This window comes from Dryas octopetala, chromosome 5 (assembly GCF_963921425.1).
Source record: "Dryas octopetala chromosome 5, drDryOcto1.1, whole genome shotgun sequence".
NCBI lineage: Eukaryota > Viridiplantae > Streptophyta > Magnoliopsida > Rosales > Rosaceae > Dryas > Dryas octopetala.
The window spans coordinates 11788719-11800419 of record NC_141370.1 but is presented as its reverse complement, the minus strand read 5'-3'; the positions used below and the strand labels follow the sequence as shown (position 1 = coordinate 11800419).

Here is an 11701-nt window from a genome sequence, read left to right as displayed (position 1 = left end):
TTAACCTAAAAGTTTAAGTACGGCTATTTCATAGCTAACCACCGTAATAAGTATATTTGTTATATCAGGTTTTTTGTGTGTATCGTTTTAGTGATAAAACACAAATTTTTAAAGTGTAATTATGTGACGATGAGATTGATTATTTTAGAATTAACATGGGAACTCACTAAAGTTTGAATTAAGTAAGTTTGGAGTGAAAATGTTAGGTAAGTACTAATCAACCGGGGGTTGTTTTCATTGATACATTTTAAACCAAACCTAATTGTAACAATATCTAGCTAGGTGTGGAAGCTCACTGTCCAAGTCCAGCCTTTTTAGTTCCATAGAGAAAAAGATGTTCATGTTCTCGAAAGCAAAAGGCATCTAGCTAGTAAGCTGCCTATAGAAAAGGCTAGGAAAGAGATTGAATTAATGGGTGATGAGTTGCTTTTGTCAATGTCATTCTTGGGTTGACCCCAAAATTTTGTTTATTTTGGTGGGGGTTTTTTTATGGGTGTGAAGAGTTGAAGACGGTGCCAAAGAAATTAACAGTGGGGATTAAAGTTTATGGTCAAATTCGGTCGGCATATCGTATTTGTATCCTTATCTTGGTGGTGGTCTTCTTTGGCAAGTCAATGGCCAAACGGCTAAAGTGATTGATTATTAGCACTTCCTTTTTAAGACTTACAAGTTTTTGTTGTTTATGTTGTTAGGTGGTGTGTGATGGTGAGTGTAATAAATATATACAAAATGATATATCAAAGAAGGGCCTGTTAGAGAGCATCTTTCTTTTGAGGTGTTCCACTTTGTTCAATGGATTGTTGCCTTTTCTCTTTGGAATCCCACAAAAAACTATAGGGGAGATGATGATCAAATTGATGGAAATGGGAATGGGGCTTTAGAAATGGCACTTAATCTTCGCACTTGGGCCACACACACTACACACCATGCACAAGGGGATGCATTGTCAAAATAGGCTTTTACAGCACACATAGTTTGGCATGAGTATGACCCATTTAGGTAGAAATTGCCAAATCTATTGGTGTGTTTCTCGTTTTTGTAAAGGGTGCTTCAAAATGAACTCTAACATAATGATTGCTTCTAAATGCACTTTAAGATTTGATCAGTACTTTTGTTGCATCTAAAGAAATAAAAATTGTCAAAGTTTCCCTTTTTGCCTGAGGTGGTATTTGGGCCGAAACCAACATCCCAGCCATGACCCACGTTCCAAGTTCGGAGGATCAGCCTGCTTCACATGAGAAGCCTAGCCCAAAGGGGGAGGTCCTTTACACTAAGCATGTTTTTTTAGCAAATTTTTTAGCTATACATTTTACGTTGTCTATGACTCTATGTTGTTGTTTCTGTTTCCAGCTAGCTTTCTATTCCAAGAACATGCTTTTCTTTGTCTATTTCAATATTGAAGTAATTCTTCGGATAAGAGAAGATATATTGAAAGTTGGGCAATTTTCTAGCAAGCTGGTGTTTATCAACAAAAAATAAGTCAACTATGTGACTATGTCCAAGTCGTATCGATGCCATTTGATGAGAGTTCTGGGGTTCATGTCCGAGTATCATCATTGCCATTTGAGGGGCAGGAATACAATGCGTTCTTTGTTATATATTGACAATGGGATGCAAAATTAAAATTCGGCTCGTTCTAGTGTACATTTATGTAGATTGATACAGAAAGCGTGCAACCAGAAGAATTGCATATTCATAAACACCTTTGTGTGTGTGCTGTGTTAAACTTGAGTAGAAATAAAGATCACGTATCAATAAAGACCTTGTATTGTACAACAATCCGGCCTAAAATTCAACTTTTACAATATGTATTATTGTAAACTTGTCTGACCCAGTGTTTGTAATTGATCTAAAGCTGTAGCTAAGGTACATTATATGGGTTGCAGGCGTGAATGTGTGTAACAGAACATGTAAGAGTAATGCTAGGTGTACCAAAAATGTGGTACAAATTGTTTTATCCATCATACACAACATGCAAATTTGTCTCAAAGGCATCTGGTATTGAAATAAGCAGTTTCTCAGCTCAAATTAGATGAGTGGTGACATTTGCTAATTCTCACTACAGCAAACAAATCCCCAAGGATGGTGAGCAACTACAAGAAGAAACTTTTATACTCTTTTAAGATCAAGGTACAGCAAAACTGTGTGAAGTATCAGATCCATATAGAACTGAAATGCCAGCAACTACATATTCTAGGAACAAAATGTGATAATGAACACTTCTTATAAGAACTGAAATTTCTGGGCTCTTTTGTTCTCTAACAATAGGACCTCTTTTGCTCCAAATCCCAGTGGAAAATCAGCTAAAAGATGTCAGTTGATTCTAATCTCCTGATGTCAAATAAGCGAGAGGATTTTACAAGTCGACAATGTATGCTTTGAATCTACTGAACATGCCTGTAACTAAGATACTGAATTCCCCCTACTCCTTGAATGGCTGGATTTGGTTTCTTCTGCATTGATAGTAGAACCAGGGCTCTCTGATGTATTAGAACTACTAATTTCACCATTCCTTTCTTTGCTTGACCAGAGCTTAGAAAATATCTTTTTTGACATGAGCAAACCTTTCATTTTACTGGCAGCAATTTTTTCAGTATTATTTTTAGCACCAAGATTCCCGTTTCTGTCATCGCCAACTCCACCATTCCCATCACCTAACCGTAGAGTAGAAAGCTCCCCCTTTAAAGCCTTGATTTCCTCTGCTGTTGGTACAGCATCCCAGTCCTCTTCTGTGTTGGTTGTAGTGGACCTTGAGCTCCCGTGAGATCCACCAGGGAGTAAGGCCCTGATGGACCTATGTACATCAGGTGTACTGTTTCCACCTGATGATGTTGTAGCCCTAACCTGTTCAAAGAAAAGGACCTGCACAACAACTCTTAAGGGCAGCCGCTCATTTTGGACAGCATGCATGCCTGCATCTGCAGACAACTTCCTGCAGTCCATTAATTTGCATATTCTCTTCCTCTCGCTCTTGCTGATCCCCGGGTGTTCCTGCACCAACATACAATGTATCAGTTAACACAAATTTGTTCAAAACTAAAAAAAGTTCCCCGCTATTTGCTTGTATGTAAGTCACACAGTTGGGACTAAAACTTGCAATTGCACAAATTTAAGTCCAGAAAAATGAAGATAATTTTTAGTGCCTTTCATGGTGAACAATGATTCCAAAAGTGAGGTATGGTTCCAAGAGTGAGAGCTTAACCAAAAGTGTCACAAACAAACCTTTAGATACATGTCAATGGCACGGTAAATTCCATCATGAGATGGTCTTGAGGAGCTTGATACCATTTCAGCAACACTGACAAACTTTGACATGGGTAAGTTGGGATCACGTGCAATTTCAGCAAGGTAGCCATCAACCAGCTTTGCAACCTTCAACTTGGAAGTATCTGATAGAATCATGGGGCTTCTAATTTCCTGGAATTCAGTTTCCATTGAAGGATCAGTCTGAGCACTCCGATCACGTGCCACAAACTCTTCAATTAGCCTTTGCACTATATCAACTTCATATATCATTGCTTCCTCAGCTGGGGCTCGAATTAAAAGATCAGCAACTGTAGCCTCCTCAAGCCGCTGGCCAATTCTGCTCATCAATTCACATATTTCCATTTCTCCACATTCTAACAAAATTGCTGCTTTTAACAATTTAAGTAAGAAACTGCAAGGGACACAGCCTGCGGGAAGTAGGTGGATAACAGTCTCCACCAATGATCTATTCTTTATGACATCACTGCCCTGAATCATACCCTTGCTAAAACCTGATAACCTTCTGACAGTATATGCATTCAAGGCTTCCCCTATTACATCACCAGAGATTTTTCCTTTTGTCTTAATTAATGTAATCACCCTCTTGTATAAATCAAGTTGAAGCCCGCAGAGGTCCTCTACCCACCAGTCTTTTGGAACCATCTGTTGTTTTCCCACACCATTCCAGTGTTGATCATTCCCATTCTCAGATGGTAGCTTCTTGTGGTTGTACGTATATGACCATTCCACCTTGGAAGTATCAATGGAAGCCTTGGATGCTATGGAGTCAAGGCAATGGCTGACCACCTTAAGTTCCTCAGACCATGGAAGAAGAGACCTTGTAGTCTGAAGAACAATAATCGAGTCTTTCCAGCTCCGGAAGATGCTTGAGTTTAGGAAGACTTCAACCTTATAGATAAGGTTTCCTTTCTCAACAGTTTCATACATCTCAAGGTACTCTGCTGCGCATCGAGTTGCAACCACATTGTATGCGTTGAGAGTGACTGTCATACCGTAACAGAACTTGGCACATATTTCAAAAGCAGCAGGTCCACCAGGAATGTCATGAATGTGGATTTCATCACTGTTTTCATCATTTGGAGTTGCAACCAGTTTCTGCAGGCGTGCACTCTTGGACAAAAGAGGAAACTACAGAAACATCACAGAATATTAGAATGGACAAATAAGTATTGTATTAAAGAGCTCATCAATCCAACTAAGATATTGTTGGTATCCCAAAATCCCATCATTGAGTGTCTAAATCCAATGCAAATTTGGGTTGTTAAGTAGTTTTGATTGCAATGGGTTTGACCCCAGCCTTAACTAGGGTGAAGCAAAGGACCCATAGCAATAATGACAATTTGGTAAAATAGGATCAAAATCATGGTTGGATTGGAATACTATTTGAGGGAAAACAATGTGTAGTGGATCCCTAATCAACCAATTCTGAAATTGGAACAATTTGACCCACTAGCCTGGCTGGGTTATGAACTTTTGAGTTCAGAGAAGTACATCATTGTGTACCTGTAAATTCATAATGTCTGAAAATAACAAGGTACTAACCAAAATATAGGATCTTGTTTAATCAAACAGGTTTCATACCTTGTGCAAATAAAACTTCACATCTCCAACGTTAACAACCACGTCAGTTGCCAATTCAGTTGCCACGTACCTGGATGCACAAATTTTCACATGTCAACCATAAATTTGACAAAAAAATATGTACTTAATAATGGGAGAAATCTGAGCAGACACATAACATGAGAAATTACATTAGTTATGGTAAGCAGAAAGTTCATACAGAAATCATGTAAATATTCTTTTAATTTTAACAGACTGCCCACTCATAACCTTTTAGATTAATCATAATTTAGCAAATTTACTTTAGAAGGCATAAGATTGCTGAACCATTAACAGTGAAAAGTCAAACTTTCATGGACAATACGATTTTATCTTATGAGTTATGACTGTGGGATGGCACCCAATAAGGAAAAGCCAGTGCAGATGGAGCATACATAATGTATACATACAGACATACAGACATAAATACTTACGCATACATACATACAAGCTACATAAGTATTTTTGTTTCATAATTGACTTGATGTTTAAAATTCATTCACAGACAGTTGTACAGAATTAGTAAAATTGATAGCAAACTCAAATGTATTCCATCCTCAAAACCATTAAGCTCAACAAAACGGAACGGTTGAACTTAAGATAACACTAAAGTGCTATGGCCATGTGGAAGTCAAATCATAATTCCTCAACAAATCTATGTTTGAAAAGGTGAATGAGTCTAAAATATGCAGAGGATTATTAAGAAATTTGGAACTGTATAGATCAATGTTCTACCATTAACCTTGTGCCTCCACTAAAGCATATATAATTTACATCCGACTTTTCAGAAAAGTACCTAGGTACCTATCTCCTAGACAATGGCACATAAAACATCTCAAGGGAAAAAAATGAAGAGGGATAAATATACTAACAACTGGGTTAATAATAGCACACCCACAAATTATTTTGCAGCAAAAACTAAAACAAAGTAAATCATCTGCCTACAATAAGATCTCACACTCACCTAATATTGTCCCCATCAGTCTGAAAGAAATCAGGTTTGGATCCAAGTTTCATGAACTTCATCTTTGGCAAAGAAGAGATCTATCTCCTTGTTTTCCTCCTTGCAATTCCTGAAATCCACTAAGCCTGCAAATGCTTGACCACTATTGCCGAGTCGAAATCAAAACTCCCCGGAAAAAATTTAAAGGAAAACACAAAAACTGGGGATTGAACAGCTGAATACCTTGGATGCTTAAGGTAAAGGAAGAATAGATCTTAGGAAACTTTGGTGTTTTTTTTTTAGTTAGACCGAATCTTTCCCACAAACCAAGGCTAAAGAAAGTGAGAGTAAATGGATTATAGTGACTTTTTAACAAATTGTTCACTTGAATGAAAAGAGACCAAAAGGGAGGGTTGCTTCCTGAACTGGTTACACAACCCAAGGACCCCGGAGAAACAGGGCCAGCTCAGGAGACATAAGACATCACCAACAAACCACCCCAAACATATATAATTCTCATAGCCAGAGAAACCCCCACTTGCTTAAAACTGACACCACCGCCCTTCCCCTATTTGTTTATCCTTGTAATTCTAGATATTTGCCTTCTCATCAGTTCTTTGTCTTGTTTTTCCCACAGTCAAACACCACCAAGACCCTTTTTGGCCCACAGAGTTCAGAACCCGAAACCCACAAATTCCCTTACAAAATGTTCCTTTCTATTTTCCTTTCTTCTCTTTGAAACCAGAACAACTGCATACAAAACAAAACAAAACATTTCTTGGTATTAATTGAATTAACCACAAAGAAAGTAGACAAAAAGCATCAATGTTTGGGGTGTACAAGCGAGCATCATTATCGAATACCAACAAGTTTGTCTCAAACATAAAGTGGAAGTGAAAGATTATAAGAATTGAACTCAAAATGTGAGGCTGAAATCAACCCGAGAATATCCCATGTCATTTACTAAATAAAGCATTGAAATTCCACCCAAAGCAACTCAAGAAGATGTTGAATACGCAAACCAAATACAAACCCTTGAGCCATATTTTACAATAAAAGCGAGAAATCCAGCATAACCCAAGATGAACATTAGCTGGGTGAAATCCAAAACAAGAAAGAACAGAAAACCCACCTCAAATGAAGCTAAGCATAGCAGCCCAAACCAAATTGAGCAAAAAGCTAAGAAACTAAATGATTGTGTGAAGGTGATGAAGCAATAAGCAAAAACAGAGAGAAGTAATTGAATCCAAGCTAACAAGAGGGAGTGTGCAGAACCCACCTTAAAAATTGAATGGTGGCAGTGGAAGTCGTTCTCTCCTCTTTGAAATCACTTTGTTAAGTACCAGGATTCAGGAATCAAAATCAGTGGCACAAACAAACAAACACAATGTTCACTGACACTGCATGAAGATGAGAGAGCACGATATATCTTTAGAGAAACCCCACAAAGCACAAAGACCACCACCCAACAAAACCCAGAAAAAGACCACCCATGAAAAGATGAGCTGGTTGCTTATCTTTGACAGCCACCAGAGCTACACAAAACACAAAGAGCCAAGCTCAGTCTGTTCCCACTTCCCACTCTCTCTCTCTCTCTCTCTCTCATAACTCGCTTTTGAATCAGCACCACAGTCCCCACCACCACATCATTTTCCGTTCCTTCACACCTCAACATCCAACGGTTTTTTTTTTTTTTTTGGTGGTATGAGAGGTACCTACAAGGCTACAACTTACAATGAGCATTCCTAAGTAAAAACCTATGAAATATAGGTTTTGCTCGTGAGAATAACTTGGTTGTTCCGTGGCATCACATGTAAGAGAGAAATAGAGCGAAAGAGGAGAGAGAGAGAGGCAAGTTATTCTCTTACATGTGATGTTACGTTCCTTATAACGGAGACATACAAGTTTTTTTTTTTACTTAAAAATGAGAGGTAGGTTTGCTATTCTCTCATTTTAATTTTATGAAAAGGTCTTTTAATACATTTAATTACTTTATAGTTTATACGGTACCTACCTTAAACAAAAAAATTACACATTTAATTACTTTATACCCTAAAGTCTGCAATTTGGTTTAGTTTGTAATCAAACAAAAATTCAACTTTTTCTAATTCATGAAATGCTATATTGCAGCATTTGAATCATGAGAACGTGACAATTGTACCATGTGCTTCCAAGTCTGCACCTATTAAAAAATTAGACAAAGTTGGGCGGGTTTCGTCATAAATTGCAAATTAAACCAAACTATATATATAGATATAACTACAAAAATTTCAACTTGAAGGACTTAAATGATAATCGGGGCAAAATACATGAATAAAAAATTATAAGAAAGTGTTTTTTCTTTGAAATTTGCAACTTGAATAATTTCACATGAGCGAAACTTATCTAATAGACTAATTCTAGTGAGCCCAAAGAAACATGTGATTTGCGCTTGAAAATTGGTAGAAGACTCTTAGTGTCTTGAGCAAGTAACAATGAGTTAAGAGTTCTAAATCTTTAGTGGCAAGGTTATCTTAGGTTTTCTTCATACCATATTAATGTAACCATGCATAATCTTATATGTTATAAATAAGAATGTTTTGGCTATGAAGATAGAGTGATTGTAACTTGTATTCATTTTTCTATGAAAAGGTCGTAGTAACTTCGGAAGCATAACATTAGAAAAGAGTGAATTCACGTAAATCCTTATGTTGGTGTGCATTTAACTATTTATTTTCTCTATATTTGCATCTCCCTTAATTTTTTTTTGTGGCCAATTGCATCTCCCTTAGTTTAATCCCTAATGTTATGCCATTATGCATGTGTGACTAAATTATTAAATTTCACAATAACTGAATGCTCTTGGAAATCACAAGACTGGTATTGAATATTGTTGCGGTATTGCTGGTTCAATGAATCAAGAGCAGGTCACAACTTAACTCAGTCTTGCATTCTGCAAAATTTGATATCATTATCCCAATTGTTTATTGTCTGGTCCAATCAAAATGATGGACATTTCTCTTCTTCTCTTCCAGTGCCCAGAACGTTTTCTCTTATCCAATCTTTTTATTCCCTCCACCTCACTCACATGCATTGCTCTTCCACTTCCCCCAATGTCACTAAAATGAACCCAAAAATTTATTCAATCACTTGGGTTTTTATCATATTCTCCTCAGTACACATCCCCATAATAATGCTCACATAGTTTATTGGTATTACTCAGCATCAAGAATCTAATATCCCTGCACATAAAATTTTCTAAAACTCTTTGGCTCACCTGATCATCATAGACATATTTAAGATCTATATATCAAGATCTATGCAAGATGAGATTGATTCCTGAGCAAATGTCTGGACTACTCTTAACCACTAGTGAAACAAATTTCAGTCACAATCTTTGGGAAAATCTTCTCCATGAGAATTGGTCGGGTTGGGACAAGCAATATATATGGTTTGGTCAAAAGGGTTCATTATCCCACATTGCAAATTTGCAGTACTCCATGTCCTGGTCATTGAAAGCTTGAGAGAGGTCCTACAATAATCTCACATTGCTAAGTTGGACTTTTAGAATCTCAATGGAACACCACAGAATTACTTATAGGGATGTGCCCTCTAGGAGAAGATAGCAAAGGAAACATTGTGGATGCCAATTGTACTTAATTGGCCTATGTGAAATATATGTGACCCATACCATGTGGTCTTGCTCGTTGAGCTTCTTTGCCCAACATTATCTAATAGTTTCTTTCTGATAAAATTATTTTCTTCCAGCATATAATGGAAAGTTCCCTATAGTTTGAGGAAGGGACCACTCTTAAGACCATTTATGGATCTTGTTGTGTGCGTGTGTGCGAGAGAGAGAGAGAGAGAGAGATGATATGTGACTTTTCATTCTAAAACAACCAGATAATTCACACTTGGGTTCAACTAGAAGGAAAAATATCTTCAAGTAGCTAGCTACTTATGTGATTTCATGCCAAATTAAAGCAACCAAATAAAAGCTTTGGGTTGATGCAGAGTTGAACAGAACTGCATTTACAACTCATCAGAGGACTTAATTATTGCAGACAACAAAATAAAGGAGAAGCCTTTGTGTGAATTCAGGTCATTATGCAGGGCACATGGCCACAGATTCTCATATTTGTGTTAATGGCATTGGAAACTTAATAATAAATAATAACAATATATATATGCTTAATATAATTTGGGAGGATCATGGACAAATTATGATAGTGAATGTTTCATGACAATAACTTAATTGGAAAATATTATTGGCATTCTTTAACAAAATTATCAACATGATAGTCAGTGATCTGTAGTCCTTAGTTAGTTAGTTTGATGCTGAAATATTTTCCATTTTTTTTTTGGACTGAATCTTTTCCAAAGTTCATATATTCATTGTAATGGGGTTCAGTGAGGCCTTAATTCTTGTACTTTATCCCTAGCTTGGTGATAAATCATACCTGTCAAGATTAGACAACATACAAAAATTGCACTTAGAAAATGAAAAGTTCAATTTCATGCCAACTAGCTAGTTTGATGATAGTGACCCCAGAAAGAGGACCAACTTATAATCATTTTGCACTGCATTTTATGCCTTTGTTAATGTTAGGTTAGGATGTGTTTGTTGAGCACAGAATTTAGGATCTAGTACTTCAATTTCACTAGCTGGCTAGCTAATTAAACAGGATTTGGTTACTTCCATTTGCCACAAACTGAATAGTAAAAGGATTTTAATTTCTTTTATAGTTTTATCCATCATCTACTATAACTCACTATGCATCTCAAACATCTATATCTGATCTAATAATTGATATGTAAATTAAGCCTCAAGTTAGTTCTCAATTAAGTCCTCATTAGAGTGCTACTCATAAAAAGATAGTGACAAGATGGTTGGTTAATTTAGAACTGAAAAGATTTTACTCACAAAAAAAGAAAAAAAAAAAAAAAGATTAATAAGCTTAAGTTGGTGCATGTTTTTGTTGCAGTCTTGCAGAGAAAGGGAGAGGACCTAGGCTTTTGTGCTCAAAGCATATGTAGAAACAAGAGAAGTAGAATGTAAAGGAAAAGTGAGACACTGGCTCAATAACACAGAGGAATTCTGCAGTGATTCTCATAATATATATGTGAACTTAGACAGTAAAATAAATTACACATATAGAATCTATATATGGGTAATGTGCTATTACCATATAATATCACAACATGATTACTTATTCAATCAAGAAAAACTCAGGGTAATCAATTATCTAAATTCACAATGTAACAACATAAGTATCTGTCTTATAAGAGAATAATTCCGACCATATATCAAAATTTCAAAGAATTTTGCCCCAAAAAAATCTGTATTCCCAGCTCCAGCTCCCTTTGAACTAATTATCCCATGAGCTGAAAACTTTTTTTTTTTTTTTTTTTTTCTAATCTGAAAACTAAGAGAAACTGGTCAAACATTGGGAATTTTTATTGTTAATTACTAGGTTTGTTGACAATTGACATGACCTAATCCTTGTTTAAGACTCTTTAATTTTGTGCAGTTGTGGTCCCAAATCCTGAAAGTTAGGCTTTGTTTCTCAGCTTTACAGCTTTTGTGTCGAGTGCCTGCAAAGTAGTTACCACAATCATGACCATGGTTTTATTCTCTGCTTAAAGCAAAGCAGCACAACTTGCTCGCTCGCACGCAGTACAACACCCTATCGTTCATCTCTGTAATCTCACAATAACAAAGCATTTGAGTATTCATTTAAAAAAGTTGACCTATCCTGCCCTATATTAGAGACTAGCTTCAAATTTAAGTAATAGGTTACTAACCACGGGTTAATACGTAATGGAAAATACTATTTATCTCCATTGTTTCTTTCAATTTTTTGCCCAACTTCTGTAGCACGAGGCATGCATATCATGCATTAGAAAATTATA

At 36.4% G+C, this 11701-nt stretch overlaps 1 protein-coding gene across 3 annotated transcripts; it reads right to left on the bottom strand.

Annotated features, from left to right (window-relative positions):
- Positions 1 to 1913: 1913 nt before the first annotated feature.
- On the bottom strand, positions 1914 to 7306 carry LOC147284324 (phototropic-responsive NPH3 family protein NPY4-like). Of its 3 annotated transcripts, XM_086244859.1 has the most exons (6): positions 7089 to 7306; positions 6053 to 6559; positions 5831 to 5955; positions 4849 to 4918; positions 3223 to 4395; positions 1914 to 2991 (listed from the first exon to the last, which is right to left on the bottom strand). In XM_086244859.1, exons 3-6 carry the CDS (start codon positions 5890 to 5892, stop codon positions 2404 to 2406), a joined length of 1893 nt encoding a protein of 630 aa, XP_086100985.1. In that variant the 5' UTR covers positions 5893 to 5955; positions 6053 to 6559; positions 7089 to 7306; the 3' UTR covers positions 1914 to 2403. The 3 variants fall into 3 exon arrangements, with proteins under 3 accessions (XP_086100985.1, XP_086100982.1, XP_086100983.1); XM_086244856.1 differs by having other exon boundaries at positions 5831 to 6559; positions 7089 to 7305; XM_086244857.1 differs by lacking the exon at positions 7089 to 7306 and adding an exon at positions 6942 to 7052 and having other exon boundaries at positions 5831 to 6559.
- Positions 7307 to 11701: the final 4395 nt, after the last annotated feature.

Excerpts from the sequence above, each read along its gene's own strand:
- LOC147284324 (XM_086244859.1), bottom strand. The coding sequence starts at position 5,892 with ATGAAGTTCATGAAACTTGGATCCAAACCTGATTTCTTTCAGACTGAT. Across the intron at positions 4,919-5,830 it reads ACTGATGGGGACAATATTAG|GTACGTGGCAACTGAATTGG; the intron begins GTGAGTGTGAGA and ends TTGTGCATCCAG. Across the intron at positions 2,992-3,222 it reads CCATTGACATGTATCTAAAG|GAACACCCGGGGATCAGCAA; the intron begins GTTTGTTTGTGA and ends ATGTTGGTGCAG.